Source organism: Mobula hypostoma, chromosome 14 (genome assembly GCF_963921235.1).
Source record: "Mobula hypostoma chromosome 14, sMobHyp1.1, whole genome shotgun sequence".
Classification (NCBI taxonomy): Eukaryota; Metazoa; Chordata; class Chondrichthyes; order Myliobatiformes; family Myliobatidae; genus Mobula; species Mobula hypostoma.
Genome location: NC_086110.1, coordinates 35,152,055 through 35,170,943, shown reverse-complemented (window position 1 = coordinate 35,170,943; position 18,889 = coordinate 35,152,055). Strand labels below are relative to the sequence as shown.

Sequence of the window (18,889 nt, the reverse complement as noted above, 5' to 3'; positions counted from 1 at the left end):
ATAGGAGTTGGGATGTAATGTTGAAATTGTATAGGGCATTGGTAAGGCCAAATTTGGAGTATTGTGTACAGTTCTGGTCACCGAATTATAGGAAAGATGTCAACAAAATAGGGAGAGTACAGAGAAGATTTACTAGAATGTTACCTGGGTTTCATCACCTAAGTTACAGAGGAAGGTTGAACAAGTTGGATCTTAATTCTTTGGAGCGTAGAAGGTTGAGGGGGGACTTGATAGAGGTATTTAAAATTATGAGGGGGATAGATAGAGTTGACGTGGATAGGCTTTTTCCATTCAGAGTAGGGGAGATTCAAACAAGAGGACATGAGTTGAGAGTTAAAGGGCAAAAGTTCAGGGGTAACATGAGGGGGACCTTCTTTACTCAGAGAGTGGTAGCTGTGTGGAACGAGCTTCCAGCAGAAGTGGTTGAGGTAGGTTCGATATTGTTAGTTAAAGTTAAATTGGATAGCTATATGGACAGGAAAGGAATGGAGGGTTATGGGCTGAGTGCAGGTTGGTGGTACTAGGTGAGAGTAAGCGTTCGGCATGGACTAGAATGGCTGAGATGGCCTGTTTCTGTGCTGTAATTGTTATATGGTTATATGGTCATATCAGTTCGCCCAATATCAATAATTGACAAAATGTTAGAATCTATCAAGGAAAATAACCTAATGGAGATTTCATAGATTGCAGGTGTTGGAATCTAGAGAAACGAACAAATCATTGGAGTAACAAACAACCTGCTAGTGCAACTCAGTGGATTAAGGAGCATCTTAGGAATTGAAAAAAGAATTGCCAACATTTAGTATTGAAACCCTTCATCAGATCAGGAAAAATTATATCAGGATTAAGTCTCTACTTTTTAAAAGCTCAGGTACAAGAAAACAACATACTAAATTGATAGCTTGGCTGATCCATTACTACTAAATAATTTTAGTTTGTTTTTCCATTTGAACTGATTGACAGAATAAGAGAACTTCCACTTTACAATTTCCAAATGGTGGTATTAGAAAGCTTTAGGCTTTCAATCATTCAAACTGTCAATCTGGAAAGACATCAGTTGAATCTCCGCTGAGACAGTTTATTTGGCATGCTTGTTATATAGCGACAAGAACAATATCTATCGCATGATCACAAGATTGATTGTGCTAGTGACATTGATGGATGATTTTCCCACTTTCTCAGAAAGATATTAAAATGAGGAGGAGGACGAAGTGAAAGGAAACATCATTTAATGGCCCTGTGCTTAAGAGAGTGATGAAATTTGAAAAGTTAATTGGGGAGGTAGTAAGAAAGACTATATGTATGTATCAAGTTCTTCTTAAAGAACTAAGTTATGCTTTTAACACCATTGAGGAAATATATTCTAAGAAAAAATGTTGTTAGCTGTTTCAAAAGAAATACAAGCATGTCAATTTTTCAAACTACACATGTAGTTCTCATTATTTGATAATCTTCCAAGTGGACTTTTTGCTTCTTAGACTGTATGACAAACGTTATAGCATAATCAACATCAAATATCATCTACAATTAAAGAATCTTTGGCCTTAACTTTCAGAAAAAAATGACCTAAAATACTGCAAATTGTGCCACATAAACTGATGCAGGCAGGAGACATTAGTATAAATAGGCATGATGATCAGCTCAGTTTCTATGCTATACAACTTTATCAGATTGATAAGGGACATAGTAGATGAACTGGAGATACATACATACTTTAGTGCCAGAGTAGAGAGAGTGGAAAGAAAGGGTCACCAGCATGCATAGCAAGTTATCTTAAAAGGTTTAAAGCTAAGAGTAAATGTACTTTATTTTGTTAGACTGGAGGTCAGATATTTGTAGACTCCAGGAGTCAGCACTGGGGCCATTGATATTTTATTCCAATCAAGTACACAAGTAAAATATATAATAACAAATGGGGCTGTGGAGCAGAGTTTGCCAGAAGCGAGAAGGATAGTTTTGCACAACAAGGAGACATAGATAAGCTACTTGAAAAGGCAGACAAATAGCAGATGAAATTTAATATTGGGAAATTAAATTTGTACACTTTGGCCGAAAGAACAAAAAGGGGTGTTTCACAGCATTCTGTAGCAATCACATATGATTTATTGTATTAAAAAGTCATGGCTACTGAATATGTTCCTGTTGGCCTCCTCACAGTGTTGCAGTAAAACATTTTGATAACACCATTTAAAACTTTGACATTAACTACATAAACATTGTGAGACTTGGCAGAAACATGAAAATGAATCCAAAGCTCTTCTATAAACAAACAAAAACGTAGAATAGTGTTTATTAAGTGGTATAAACAATGTTTCCCTTACTGCCCAGAATGGATAATAGCTATAAAGAAAAAAATGTATTCAATATGTTAGCATTGCCGTTTATTTATTCAGGTCATTCATGCCATAGAATATATCATTTAGTTAATTTTGCACAAGTTAAAAGACTATTACATAAATAGGAGCAGACTAGCATGCTCCTCAGGCCTGCCCTATCTTTCAATATAATCATGACTAATCAATACCAGCCTTAACTCCTCTTCTGTACGAAATCCCTGTAACAATCAATTCCTCGGTCTTTCAAATACTTATAAATCGTCGTCTTAAATATCTTCTTGAGAAAAAAACATTTACATATGTTGATCTTGAAGACTGGCACTTTACTCTATAGATGTTTTCCCTTGTTTTGATTCTCTTCCTCTGAAAGCATTTCAACATATATCCTGTCAAACCCCTGTAGGATAGTGCATATTTAAATAAATTCATCCTTTATTCCTCTAAACTCCAAGGAATGCAGACTAAAACTGCCTAGCCTCTCAACATTGCACAACCATCAGATATTAGTCAGGTGAATTTCCTGCTGTGGTTTATAAATAGATTGAGTCATTGGCAAAAACCTGGTAAACATGGTTTAATGTGCAGAAATGTGAGGTCATACACTGTGGCAAGAGGGATCAAAAGGCAAATTATCTAAATGGAAAGACACTGCAAATTAGTGAAGATCAGTGGGAGCCAGGTGCTCTAGTGCATGAATCACAATAATTTAGCAGGCAGGTCCAACTAGAGATTAAGAAAGTACAATATATGTTAACCTTTAGTGCAAAGAGGTTTAGAGTTCAAGAATAGGGAAGTTTTGTACTGTCTATAATGCCACTTTATTCTTTTTACATAAGGGAACCAAATTTGTGCACAGTATTCTAATATGGTCTCCCCAACACTTTGTAGTACTGTAACAAAACCTCCCTTGTAGTTGTTACAGAACTTGCTTGGGGTGGCACAGTAGCTGTGATCTCAGTATTGCTACCCGCACCATGTGCTACTGAGGCCAGAACAAGGAAGATTGTACAGTTTAATATGTGGCTAAGGAGCAGGTGTAGGAGGGAGGACATTAGATTTTTGGATCATTGGGTTCTCTTCCAGGTAAGATGGGACCTGTACAGAAGGGACAGTTTACATCTGAACTGGAGGAGGACTAATAACCTGACGGGAAGATTTGTTAATGCTGCATGATGGGGTTTAAACTAGAGGAGCAGGGGTATGGGAATCAGAGTGCCAGAACAGTCAGCGGATAGGTTGTGCTGGCAGTTGTTGGTAATGTGAGAAATTGAAAGGTTGAGCATGGTGCAACTAGTGTCCTGAGCTGCTAATTCAAGCAACAAGTATCGTAGGAAAGGTGGATGACAGTGCTGAAGCTGAGGGAGCTGGTTGACAAACAGAGGCAATGTGCAGTGAAGAGACGCCGCTGATAAGGCAAAATTGCAGTCAATAGGATGAGTTGCAATGAAAAGGCAGAAAAAATGAAAAGGGGGAATACAAGACTGAAGGTGCTATATTTGAATGCACGCAGTGTACAGAATAAGGGTGACGAACTTGTAGCAGTTACAGAATGGCATGTATGATGTTGTAGGCATCACTGAATCTTAGCTGAAAGAAGATTATAGCTGGGAGCTTAATGTCCAAAGATACACATTGTATCCAAAGGATAGGCAGGAATGCAGAGGGGGCAAAATGGTAAAAAATGAAAGAGGTGACATAGGGTTGGAAGGTGCTGGATCATTGTGGATATAGAGCTAAGAAACTGCAAGGGTAAAAAGACACTGGTGGGAGTTGTATACAGACCCCAAACAGTAGCAAGGATGCAGTCAGCAAATTATAACAGGAGATAGAAAATGCATGCCAAAAGGACAATCTTACAATAGTCAAAGGGGATTTCAATATGCAGGTAGATTGAGATAATCAGATTAGTGCTGGATCTCAAGAGGGGATCAGCTATTGTGGATTGTGTGTTGTGCAGTGAACCAGAATTAATTACAGAGCTTAGGATAGAAGAACCTTAAGGGGCAAGTGATCATAATGGTGATCGAATTTACCCTGAAATTTGAGACAGAGAAGTTAAAGTCAGATGTTTCAGTATTACAGTGGAGTAAAGAGAATTACAGAGATATGAGAGAGGAGCTGGTCAGAAGTGATTGGAAAAGAATTCAAATTCTGCCTCCTTCTTCTACTACCCATTGTTTTCAGGGCTATGACGTCAATGCTTCCCCTCCCCCACCCCTTTGTCTTTCAAATTACTGGTCTTTCAACTGAAGCTACAAGCATTCTTCAAATCCTTCCCCTTCTTTCATTCTTCAGTCCTGATGAAGGGTTCCGGCCCAAAACGTCGACTCATCGTTTCTAACTGATGCTGCCCGACCTGCTGAGTTCATCCAGTGTACTGAAAGTGTTGCTTTGATCACAGCATCTGCAGATTATTTTGTGTTTATGATTGGCAAAGAACACTGGCAGGGATGACGGCAGAACAGCAATGGCTGGAATTGTTGGAATTTCTGGAAGCAATTCGGAAGGCACAGGATACAAGATACAGTGGCAGGCAGAAGTTTGGGCACCCCAGTCAAAATTTCTGTTACTGTGAATAGTTAAGTGAGTAGAAGAGGAACTGATCTCCAAAAGTCAAAGTTAAAGATGAAACATTCTTTTCAATATTGTAAGCAAGATTAGTGTATTATTTTTGTTTTGTACTATTTTAGAGTGAAAAAAAGGAAAGGAACACCATGCAAAAGTTTGGGCACCCCAAAAGATTTGAGCTCTCAGATAACTTTTACCAAGGTCTCAGACCTTAATTAGCTTTGTTAGGGCAATGGCTTGTTCACAGTCAGCGTTAGAAAAGGCCAGGTGATGCCAATTTCAAAGCTTTATAAATACCCTGACTCCTCAAACTTTATCACAACAATCAGCAGCCACGAGCTCCTCTAACCAGCTGTCTAGCACTCCGAAAATTCAAATAAATGATGCCCACAAAGCAGGACAAGGCCATAAGAAGATAGCAAAGTGTTTTCAGGTAGCCGTTTCCTCAGTTCATAATGTAATTAAGAAATGGCAGTTAACAGGAACGGTGCAGATCAAGTTGAGGTCTGGAAGACCAAGAAAACTTTCTGAGAGAACTGCTCGTAGGATTGCTAGAAAGGCAAATCAAAACCCCTGTTTGACTGCAAAAGACCTTCAGGAAGATTTAGCAGACTCTGGAGTGGTGGTGCACTGTTCTACTGTGCAGTGACACCTGCACAAATATGACCCTCATGGAAGAGTCATCAGAAGAAAACCTTTCCTGCGTCATCACCACAAAATTCAGCGTCAGAAGTTTGCAAAGGAACATCTAAACAAGCCTGATGCATTTTGGAAACAAGTCCTGTGGACTGATGAAGTTAAAATAGAACTTTTTGGCCACAATGAGCAAAGGTACGTTTGGAGAAAAAAAGGGTGCAGAATTTCATGAAAAGAACACCTCTCCAACTGTTAAGCACAGGGGTGGATCGATCATGCTTTGGGCTTGTGTTGCAGCCAGTGGCACAGGGAACATTTCACTGGTAGAGGGAAGAATGAATTCAATTAAATACCAGCAAATTCTGGAAGCAAACATCACACCACCTGTATAAAAGCTGAAGATGAAAAGAGGATGGCTTCTACAACAGGATAATGATCCTAACACACCTCAAAATCCACAATGGACTACCTCAAGAGGCACAAGCTGAAGGTTTTGCCATGGCCCTGACCTAAACATCATCGAGAATCTGTGGATAGACCTCAAAAGAGCAGTGCATGCAAGACGGCCCAAGAATCTCACAGAACTAGAAGCCTTTTGCAAGGAAGAATGGGCGAAAATCCCCCAAACAAGAATTGAAAGACTCTTAGCTGGCTATAAAAAGCATTTACAAGCTGTGATACTTGCCAAAGGTGGTGTTACTAAGTACTGCCATGCCGGGTGCCCAAACTTTTGCCTCGGGCCCTTTTCCTTTTTTGTTATTTTGAGACTGTGAAAGATGGAAATAAAAAAATAATCTTGCTTAAAATATTAAAGAAATGTGTCATCTTTAACTTTATGCCTTTCGGAAATCAGGTCATCTTTTACTCGCTTAGCTATTCACAGTTGGAGAAATTTTGACCGGGGGTGCCCAAACTTTTGCACAGCTCTGTACATCTCAAAGAGGAAGAAGTATTCTAAAGGCAAGATAAGACAACCTTGGCTAACAAGAGAAGTCAAAGTCAATATAAAAGCCAAAGGGCATATAATGATGCAAAAATTAGTGGGAAGTTAGTGGATTGGGAAGCTTTTAAAAATAAACAGAATGCAACTAAAAATGTCATCAAGGAAAAGATGGAATACAAAGGTAAACTACCCAAGAATATTACAGAGGATAACAAAAGTTTCTTCAGATACAGAAAGTGTAAAACAGGGTCAAGAGTCGAGAGTGGATATTAGACTGCTGGAAAATGGTGCTGGAAAGGTAGTAAAGGGGGACAAGGAAATGGGGGCCAAACTGAATAAAGTAAGCCGTAGTCAGCATGGTTTCATCAAGGGAAAATCTTGCCCAACAAATCTGTTGGAATTCTTTGAAGAAATAACAAATAGGATAGACAAAGGAGAATCAGGTCATGTTGTGTACTTGGATTTCCTGAAGGCCTTTGACAAGGTGCTTGACACATGAGGCTGCTAAACAAGCTAGGAGCTCATGGTATTACAGGAAAGATTCGAGCATGGATATAGCATTGACTGATTGGCACAGACGAAGTGTGGGAATAAATGGAGCCTTTTCTGGCTGACTGCTGGTAACTAGTGGTGTTCCACAGGGGTCTGTGTTGGGACCGATTATTTTTACGTTACATGTCAATGATTTGGATGATGGAATTGATGGCTTTGTGGCAAAATTTGCAGACAACATGAAGTTAGGTGGAAGGGCAGGTAGTTTTGGGGCAATAGAGAGGCTACAGAAGGACTTAGACAGTTTAGAAGAATGGGCAAAAAGTGGCAGATGGAATACAGTGTTGGGAAGCGGTATGGTCATGCACTTCAGTAGAGGAAAGGGTTGACCATTTTCAAAATGGAGAGAAAAAAACAAAAATTTGAAGCACAAGGGGATTTGGGAGTCCTTGTGCAGGATTCCCTGAAGGTTAATTTGCAGGTTGAGTATGTGATGAGGAAGGCAAATATGATACTAGCGTTCATTTAGACCATAAGACATAGGGACAGAATGAGGCCACCGGACCCATCGAGTCTGCTCCACCATTCAATTATGGCTGATCCTTTTTTTCGATCTCCTCCTCAACCTCACTTCTCGGCCTTCTCCTCGTAACCTTTGCTGCCATGTCAAATCAAGAACCTATCAATCTCTGCCTTAAATCAGTGGTCCCCGACCACCGGGCCGCAAAGCATGTGCTACCGGGCCGCGAGGAAACGATACGAGTCAACTGCACCTTTCCTCATTCCCTGTCACACCCACTGTTGAACTTGAACGCATATGAGGACATCAGTCGGTTATTAACCTACAACTACTCGATGAGTAAAAAACAAACGTTGCTTGAGTTTCTTTGGAAGAGGTGGTAGGGGACAAAAAAGGCCTAACTATGATGATAATGCACAGACGGCTGAGGCAGAGACTGCAAAAAAAAAAGCTTCCTTCAACAGAAAATACGAATCGTACATAAAATATGGCTTTATTGCGACCGGTCACTCGCACACTCCAAGCCTCCTGTGTGTGATATGTGGAGACAAGCTGTCTAATGAGGCAATGAAGCCCTCAAAACTGCTTCGGAACCTTGAGTCCAAGCATCCTGCACTTACAGACAAACCCGATGAGTTTTCTGAGCAGAAAAAACGTGAGCAAGCGGGACGGAAGCAAGTGCTGAGAGCCACCACCTCCACAAATGCTGCTGCTCTGAGAGCGTTGTACTTAGTGGCTAGCCGTATTGCTAAGGCTAAGAAACCTTTACTGTTGGTAAAGAACTTATTCTGCCTGCTGCCAAGGTCATGTGCTGTGAACTGTTGGGAGAAGCTGCAGGTCACAAGATGGCACAGGTTTCTCTTTCAGCTACCAGTTTCAAAGAAAATCGATGACATAGTGGAGGACATCGAAGCACAGCTGTTGGAATGACTTAACGAGTCTGGTTTCACCTCTTGAGTCCAAGAGGTTGCTCCTAAAGGCCAGTCTACACACTGAGTCACACCCAGGGAAATGCTGGCTAGCCGAAAAATGTCACCTGATGTTAACAGCGTATTGAGTGACGTTGTTGAAGTTATCAATCACATCAAAGCAAAAGCCCTTAACTCATGTCTGTTTGAGCAGCTTTGCGAGGAAATGGATGCAGAGCACAAACACTTTCTCTTACACACTGAAGTCAGGTGGCTATCAAAGGGGAGAGCCCTGGCCAGAGTTTTTGAGTTAAGAGAGCAGCTACAAAGATTTCTTTCAGGAAAAAAGTCACCACTGGCAGCACACTTCAGTGATGAGAAGCGGATAGCAAAACTCGCTTATCTGTGTGACATCTTCAACCTGCTCAATGAACTCAATTTGTCACTTCAGGGGAGAATGACAACTGTCTTCAAGTTGGCAGATAAAGTGTCTGCTTTCAGAGCCAAACTGGAACTGTGGGGACAGCGAGTGGAGAGGGGCATATTTGACATGTTCCCAACATTAGCTGGGAACTTGGGAGAGACTGAGGCTCACAGCTGGTGCGCGAACACTTATCTTCGCTGTCCACAGAATTCAAGCGTTACCCGCAACCACAAATGACCAAGACATGCAAAGGAATGGGTCCGTGACCCATTTGTGAATGTCCCTGGTGATTCATCCATGTCAGCGCGGGAAGAAAATCAACTTCTCGAGCTTGCAAATGACGTTGGGCTGAGAAGTACGTTTGACATAACATCTCTGCCGGCATTCTAGATCAAAGTCAAGGCTGAATAACCTGAGATAGCCATGAAAGCATTGAAAACGTTGCTTCCATTTCCAACATCATATCTCTGCGAAGCGGAGTTTTCTGCAATGAATGCAACGAAAACTAAATTATGGAATAGACTGGACCCCCTTATGACTTATAATTGACTTATCACTATATTCATGTGAGAAAACTATGCGCTGTGTGTTTAATATTAAATTCGTTAGAAAATCCCTTTTAGAAACAAAATTGAGCATATTAGCCACTGATAAGTGACTTATAGTTGACTTATCATCTATATTCCGGTCATGATTAACAACACCGCCCCCCCCCCCCCGCCCCGGTCGGCTGGTCTGCAAGAATATTGTCAATATTAAACCGGTCCGCGGTGCAAAAAAGGTTGGGGGGACCCCTGCCTTTAATACACCCAACGACCTGGCCTCCACAGCTGCATGTGGCAACAAATTCAACAAATTCACCACCCTCTGGCTAAAGAAATGTCTTCGCATCTCTGTTTTGAAAGGGCACCCCTCTATCCTGAGGCTATACCCTCTTGTACTAGACTCTCCCACCATGGGAAACATCCTTTCCACATCTACTCTGTCTAGGCCTTTCAACATTCGAAGGGTTTCAGTGAGATTCCCCCCACCCTCCCATCCTTCTAAATTCCAACGAGTACAGACGCAGAGCCATCAAATGTTCCTCGTATGATAACCATTTCATTCCTGGAATCATCCTTGTGACCTTTCTCTGGACTCTCTCCATGGTAGACCCTGACCAATAGAGGATCTCAATTGCCAATTACCTTTTTGCTCTTTATTGTGATTTTAAAACTCCAGGTTTTCAAATACATGCTAACTAACTTGTTTTGCAGCCACACCTACAAATTGACAAAATATATTTGCTAAATTGATCTATACCCGTAACCCCTAATTCTTAGCAAACTTTGCTATTCTACTCAACTAGTATGAATTCAAAGATTACTTTTGCTGGTTGGATCAAAGTAATTTACTAAGCAACTCCAAAGTTTGGTCACTGGTCCAGAGTGAAACATGAGCTGGTAAAATAAACATGCTTAAGGCTTAATAGCCAAACTATTCAAGTCTAGCAATTCTTCACAAAATTAGTCACATATTTTTAGTTTTAAAAAATCGTAATTCCATTAAAACTGGATTTCTAAGAATGGAAAGAATATAATTATTTGAAAACAATTAAGAAAACAATATCCACATGGAATTGATAAATCATGTATATGGATGCAAACTTGCAAATGTGTTAAAAGGCCAAATTATGATGATTGCAATTTGCTGAGGTGAAGTTGAATTAAGCAAAATTAAAGATGGGCAGTAGGAGTGAATACTTGGAAATGTGATTCCAAACTTCACAAGTGATCACCTCTAGCTGTTAGCCCACAATAGTTACTGTAATAATTTTCTTCTCATCCTGTATTGGCTGCCAGACAAACAGCCTATGATTTAGAAACAGTAAATGAAAAATATGGTAGTGAAAAGCAACTGGATGTCAACAGATTATTTGTGAAAAATAACATTTCTGAGGGGCAACACTTAGCAGAAATGTATCAGCAATAATTATCATATACAGATACAGACTGGAATGAACAATACTTAACATTCAGTGTCAATTTTAGTTTTTATCTACACTGGTCAAAAAAATTGAATGCATCTTGGCAACTTCTGTAATTTTTGGCACACTTTCCTGAAGCGGTTGTTTAATTTACTATAATCGGAAAAAACACCATCTCATTGAATTTTTTCCATCTAGAATTGAGTTACCAATAGCTAATAGTAATCATTTGTTGATTCTGTACTATTTTCAAGGACATACCTTCCCAGCTCGGCATGCAGTTACACAAAAACAGTGTGATAACTTGGTTGTCTCTGCATAGGTAATTTTGGAGTGCAGAATTTAAAGAAAAGATTGTATCTCATTGTGAAGGATGATGCCAAATGCCCACTACTTGATCTGTATTATTTTTAATTAACTGCTAATAGATAATAGTTTGAGCAGAAACTTTAGATCTCAATAACACAGGACTACGAAAGCAACTGGAATTCAAGCCGCTAATGATCAATAATATTTATATAAAAGTAATTTCCTACATTTGGGGAGAGGCTGCACTGTCTATCAAAGAGGCAGATGGAGGTCCCACTTTTGGTGGGGATCATGCAGAGGACAGAGAGCAAGCATGAAAGCTGGAGGCTCATTTCAGGATGGAACTTAAGACTGGGCTTTGTTGTTGAGGCTGGATGAGGTTTGCTCAAGGTGCTTGGGTGAATGGAGGTGCAAGGCGTTGGGAATAATTAGATTAGTTTCTTATCTTACGTTAGCAATTATTGATGAGGAAGTAGAAACATTTCCTTTCGTAAATGAACCACAACATAGAATTCTTGCAATTTTGCACTGTTATTGCTATAAGTTCAGCGGAAACCGAGGAGACACAGCAATATTGTGCAAAGTATTTTCTTCCAACATTGACTTGGAAGCAAACCAGTTATTCCATCATATGGCCTAATAATGAGTCCATTAAGTGTAATTATATTCATGTTAAAATTGTTGTCTGCAGCCAAACATATACTAATACTTAAATAACAATGATATACTTAATTCCCTGAACACATTGAAGCAAGGTGACATGCTCTCAATCTCTCTAAAATAACTCCAGTTGAGCACCATGCAGTGACAGGAAAATAAATGCTTTTAAAACCATCTGGAAAAGGCAACAGCTGTGGTGAATATAAATTCAAGGCCTTTGGAAAAAAAAATTCTTGCTAAATGATATATTTTGTTTTGTGCCTTTCATATAAATATGAACCACATCAGATTTATCTTGAAAATAAAAATATTAAGATGCAAATCAATTGTTTTGCTGCTGCTGATTCGTTTGAACAAATGATCATTCTTTTGATTTCGTTTGAAAAAAGCAAGTCAGAGTAATCCAGTCAACCAGGTATTAATAATTCAGTGCTATTTGCTCAACAAAGGAATTATCCATTACCTGTAGATAACACAACAAAAGTTGGTATGTGTTTCTTTTTCAAAAATGTCTTTCATCCCTTTTCTACTAATTTTCTCTTTCTCTTCTAGATTGTTACCTGTTTACATTTCCTTTGGGAGTGGTTGTGCTTTTAGAAAGTTTGTTTAATCAAGATACTTGATATGAAGTGCTAACACTGCTCTCAACTTGAAGGTAGCCAAAATTTATTTAACTTTTTATCTAATAATTTTGTAAAGATTAAAATATTACATTCAAGAACAGGGAGCTTGATTAGTTACCCATTTCCTAAGACAGTGCATTACAACCAACTGTAGAGACTAAGATTTTGTCATCGTGCTTTAAATGACATTAAAGCAAAACATGAAAAAATAATGACAAACTATAAAACTTTACATAGAGTGCATGAGTGTCAATTGATACTGACCAGGAAAAAATTTCATCTAGTAAAGACAGTATTATATGGTGGTACAGTTATCATGCAAGCTTAATACTGATTTATGCGACTATACGGCTACAAACCTGCACATCTATGTAACAATATTGCAATTGACATGCTATTTGGTCTGTATTAACTGAAATTTTCAATATTGTGTATCATGTCATTTGTATAAAGTAGTCCAACCACTCTAGTTCCTCTTTAACACCATAGTAATATGGGATCTTCCAACTCAAACTATGGCTATGTCCACACTAGACTGGATAATTTTGAAAACGCCAGTTTCACGTAAAAACGATAGGTGTCCACACCAGATGTTTTAAAACGGGTATTTGGGCGAATCTCCTCCTACTGGGCATGCACAGGACACATCTACAGAAAATAAGCGAAGAGGAAACGGTATACGGTGCGCGTTTGTCCAGTTACAGACAAGAAAAACTTGGAAATTGCCAAACGATGGACAGCTGTTGGCTCTCACGCAGGAGGACTTAAAACTAAAAAAACAAATACTGAAGCGTATGGAGGCAACTGACAGGGAGTTCACGGACAGTATGACCTGGCTGATGACGAACATTGAAAAACTGACTAACTCTGTTGCAGAGTGATTTGCAATGATGAGGAATATGATGGCTCTCCCCCAGTACTTTTCACCGCCACAATACCAGCCTCACAGCCACTACAATAGTTACACATACGGACACACAGACCCCTGGGTGGCCCCACCAACATCTTCTCCACTCCCACAGAGGGGTCACCCTGGAAACATTTCCTACAGCCATAGTCTCCTCACCGATAAAAGGGACGACAGCTACAACTAAATGCAATAAGGCTTGTTACTGGGCAAAAGTGAAATTTGCTGTTACCTCATTTGTTTGCCTTTACTTTTGCCACGTCTTTCTGTATTATTTTGCTATATTTAACATGTGCAATAAAATGAGTTACTGGGCAAAAGTGATTTTATTTTTACCTGAGTAAAAGTGAAACTAACAATTTTCCTTTTTTGGCCTTAACATTTTTCATGTCTATGCCAAACATAAGCTACTACTTAAAAATGACATTTTGGAAGTAGTGACAATTACATCTATTGAATGTTTGCACAAGCAATGCGTTAATAAAGCACCTTGTTGAATGTATAAAACGTGTCTGCATCAGTGTTATCTTGTATTTGCATACAATGTTACATTAGGCTGTTACACATCTATTGTCAGATATTGTTGTTGTGGTGTTGGAAGTTGTGTTTAAGAAAACAATGAAACACCGTGCTGCCGCCACCATCTGTTCCGGCACGTCATGACAGCAACTTTAAAAAGCTCCCGTTACCCCGTACACACTACACTGCCCAACCGGCGTTTTCAGATTTAAACACTCTGGAGGGTGTTTTAGAAAAGCTCCGTTTTCAGGGAAGGAAAACACTGTTTCAGTGTGGACGGAGGGTCACAACGAAGAGAAAAAGCTCGGTTAGGAATTTATCCGGTCTCGTGTGGACATAGCCTATTGCAAAGGCACAATGGTGTATTTTGAATTGGAATCTCCAGTATCACTTTTTCACTATCCCCACTTGCCTTTGTAATGCTAATGCTTATGATGACAGAGTTGTGCTGTGGGTTGGTTCTGCCTTATAAAACTTTAAGAGAATAACCCAAGTGGATCAAAAAAATCTAATTCAGCCATCTGCAATCTCCCTCCCAAAAAAAAACAAAATGCTATACTTTTGATCAGAAGAAAAATAAACAATTATTTTATGATTTTATGCACATGCATAAGTATCCAGTTTTGTCTCTAGGAATGAAATGCAGTGCAGTTCTTTTGAGCAGAGTTGCCTCAGCTTCATTGACTCCTTGGGTGGATGAATATCAGAACAGAGAGATGGAGAGAAAAAGAAAACAAATGTTTTTATCTGTTGGAAGCAAATTTAGAGATTTCCATAGGTATACCGACAACATTACATAAATTCTAATACAAAATGTCTGTTGTATTATAAATACACTTATTTAAAAGATTTCATGCAGAGCGATAATGTTCGTGTCATTAAAGACACGCATTAAGCTTAGTATCTTTATTGCCATGAAATGACAACACATATATTAATTTTATTTTAGTTTACCTGGAAAATTTAATGAACTTACCTGCAGTGAAATCTTTGTTCAGGTCAATGAAAGCATGAGAATGCGGTTTGTACATTTTTACAACAGAATCCAAGGCAGTGAACCAGGTTTGATTCCTGAAAATAAAAATATTAATGTATTCAAGGTCACAACAACTTCATCAGCTAAAACACATTTGAAAATCACCAGTATGCAAAGAGTTCAAACCATGTTAGTAAATTAAAATTTTAGCTTCAGTTGGCAGTTTTAATTTTCAATACAGTTGGAGCAAATAAGAGAGAAAACATTTTATGGCTATGCCAAGGATACCAAATAGACAATTCTCCTGAAATCACTGAAGTGAAAGCAAGAATTCAGCAACTTCACATAATTAGTCAATGAAGACACATTTTTGACAATGGGACACACCTCGGGTTTAAGTTTACTGCTTTGGGCATATATACCCAGAGTATAAATACTGTTAGAGTGGATTTCTTTTTGGGTAGATGATTTGTTAACACTTAAATGACTTTGGCCACCAGACTTCTTTTTAACTGTTTGACAAAGGACTGTGGATTGAGTCCACCACAATGGGCTTCCTAAAAGGTGTAAACTCCAGATGCTTCTGGTGCCTGATGCCGTAGTTTCGAAGACAGTATTATCTATACATTATAAATATTAATTGTCTTCTATGTTAGCACGTAAAATGCCAAATAAATGTATTGTGGATTGAACTAAAGGCTGTGGATACCAGCACAGACATGTTGGTGTCAGAAGGAAAGGATGAAATCTGAAGGTGTGATGTTTGTATGTAACTTCAAAAGGAAGCATTGTCTGTAACTTTTTAAGTAGCGATTGCCTTTGTGTTTAGCATATAAATATCGAGCCCACATTTTAGCTAGCAGACCTTTCTGCGGAAAGTGTCTCGAGATGCCTGCTGTACTTTGTTGTGTCGAATAAAGAAGCTGCTTTGTATCTACCAGTGACTGTCTCTCCGGTAATTTCATCCACGCTACAACAAATACCACAGAATTTCCTTTTTTGCAGAACAGTGCATTACAAAGAGAAATTATATGAACATAAATTGACCTAAATTTGGTATACCGTAAATTCCGGTGTATAAGCCAAGAATTTGGCCCTAAATTTTGGTCCTAAAATTAAGGGGTCGGCTTATACAGAGGGTGCCAACTTTGGAAAAATGAATACACGGAAGACAGGACGTATTTATTGGCTGTTTTTGAGTCAAATTCGTTCCACTGTTGATGCATGAATTCTTTGAATGGTTTGTTTAAACTCACATCTAGTGGCTGGAGCACGGACATCAAACCACCGGGGATGACCGCAATGTCTGTATTTTCAGCTGCTTTTGTCTCACCTGACAAGTGCGCTTTGAATATGTCCCAGACAAGTAGCAACTTTTCCTTCCCGAAACCTTCAGGATGTGGATGCCACACCTCTTTAATCCACTTCAAGCAACCCGCTTTGTCCATCCAGAAGTGTTTTTGGATGGAAACAACAACACCCCGTGAGAATTTTCTGAGCAATCTTTGATTTTTGTCTCAACACAAGATCACTTCTATTCATAAATCGGGTGCACCAACTTCGCGTAGCTTTGAAATTTTCGCTGACCCCACGGTGTTTTTCGTCCCATTTCAACGCGTGAACTCGAAACATTTCTCTGGTAACAATGTATCCAGACGATCGCTGGTGATTCACCCACTCTAAAAGTTTTTCTTCCAGTCCTGGCCACTGGCATGTTTTCCCGCGGTTTGCACATTTCATCTTTGGCATTTCCCTCAGCGTGTCCTCTGCCTTTCTCCACTCTCTCACTTGTTTCTCGTTTATACTAAACTTCTTAGCAGCTGCAGAATTATTTGTTCCTTTAGCAAAATCAACAACCTTCAGCTTGAAGCCAGCATCATATCACATTCGTCTTAATCTTTTGTACATGGTGGTCTCAAACTCAATACTGAGTACACGTACTGATCCCACCACCCCATGTTATGTTTTAACGAGATTACGATGGGTGCTAAATGGTTTCATGGGGGTTACATTCCAGAGGATTCTTTACCATTGGAGACCGAATCCAAAATTTCCCTCCCTGACTTATTTATTAAGAATTCGCTTATAACGCTCTACAATGTGTAGGCCTGTTTTCTTAGCAGGTACTGGTTCACAAAATTTCCAGGTTCCGGATCCAGCAAAGCTGAGAACCGGCATGTGAGATCTTGTGGTCTTTTCTGGTTAAATCGAAAACCTCTACAAAAGGGGTAGGCCTATACAAAGGTAACATGAAAAAGTCACTTTTTTAACGTTGAAAATGGGGGGGGGGGAGGGTTGGCTTATACTCCGGAATATACAGTAATTTACATGACATAAACAAAAATCTTAATGAGATACATGCAAGTTAGCTGGCTGGTGGTGTAGTGGCATCTGCATTGGACGTCAAGGCAAATGGCCCTGGGTTCAAATCTAGCCAGCTCCTTGCACGTTTTCCATCCTTGCTGGATTGAGCACCAAGCTAGCGACTCCGCCTCATAAAAAACAGACAACTGCTAAAGAAACAGCAAGGTTGCCACCTGATACACCACAAGGTGCAGAGAGGAACAAAACGTGCAATTTGAAGGAAATATACTCCAAGGTAGAAATTAGTTTATCCAGGTTGGTTTGAGAACCTGATGGCACTAGGGAAATTACTGTTGTTGTACCTTGAGGTGTGGGTGTAGGCTCCTATACCTCCAATGAGAAGAGGGCTTGTCCAGGATGTTGAGGTCCTTAATGAGATATCATATCCTGCAAATGTCCTCAATAATGGGGAGAGCTATTCCTAAATTGGAACTGACCAATTCCAGTGCTCTCTGTAGCCTCTTCAAACATGTGTGTTGCAGTTCTTAAACTAGATCATTAGGTAACTAGTCAGAATGCCTTTCATGGTACAGTTGTAGAAGTTTGTCAGAGTCTTCACTGTGTCTTAAATTTCTAAGAAAGCTGAGGCATTGGTAAGCCCTCCTCCTAGTTGCATCTACATACTGGGCCTGGATAGATCCCTCCTAGATGTCAGTACCAAGGAACATTAAGTTGCTCACCCTTTCATCACAGACCATTCAATGAGGACTGGTGTTGGTTTGCCTGATTTCCCCTTCCTAAATTCCACAATCAGTTCCTTAGTTTTGCCTATGTTGAGCACAAGTCTGTCGTTATGCCAACACTCAACCAGCTAACCTTTGTTTACCTCCTGATTCTTGGGTCAACAGTAGCACCTCTGGTGAATTTGTAGAAGCTATTGCAACAATGCATAGCCACAGAATCATAGGTATAGAGAGTAGAGCAGGGTTAAGCACTCAGCCCTGAGCTGTGGCTGTGTTGATGGCTAGGGAGGAGGAGATAAGGTTTCTAGTCTGTACTGATGGTCATCTCCCAGTGAAGAAATTGAGGATCCAATTGAAGAGATGCCCATGACCACAATAGTTCTAGATTGTAAAACAACAGAAAATAGGTGCAGGAGTAGGCTATTCGGCCCTTTGAGCCAGCACCGCCATTCACTGTGATCATGGCTGATCATCCACAATCAGTATCCAGTTCCTGCCTTATCCCCATAACCTTTGATTCTTCTATATTTAAGAGCTATATCCCTCTCTTTCTTGAAAACATCCAGAGACTTGGCCTCTACTGCCTTCTGGGGCAGAGCATTCCACATATCCACCACTCTCTGGGTGAAAAAGTTTTTCCTCAACTCCGTTCTAAATGGCCTACCCCTTAGTCTTAAACTGTGGCTTCTGGTTCTGGACTCACCCATCAGCGGGAACAGGTTTCCTGCCTCCGGTATATCCAATCCCTTTATAATCTTATATGTTTCAATCAGATCCCCTCTCATCCTTCTAAATTCCAGTGTATACAAGCCCAGTCGCTCCAATCTTTCAACATATGACAGTCCCTCCATCCTGGGAATTAACCTTGTGAACATACGCTGCACTCCCTCAATAGCAAGAATGTCCTTCCTCAAATTTGGAGACCAAAACTGCACACAATACTCCAGGTGTGGTCTCACCAGGGCCCTGTACAGCTGCAGAAGGATCTCTTTGCTCCTGTACTCAATTCCCCTTGTTATGAAGGCCAGCATGCCATGAGCTTTCTTCACTGCCTG

At 39.9% G+C, this 18,889-nt stretch overlaps 1 protein-coding gene across 1 annotated transcript in view; it reads right to left on the bottom strand.

Annotated features, from left to right (window-relative positions):
• itfg1 (integrin alpha FG-GAP repeat containing 1) overlaps positions 1–18,889 on the bottom strand; it is a 266,512-nt gene that overhangs the window by 177,790 nt on the left and 69,833 nt on the right. The window contains exon 6 of the mRNA XM_063066932.1: positions 14,788–14,882. Coding sequence (XP_062923002.1) covers positions 14,788–14,882 — 95 coding nt within the window. The remainder of the gene's footprint in view (positions 1–14,787; positions 14,883–18,889) is intronic.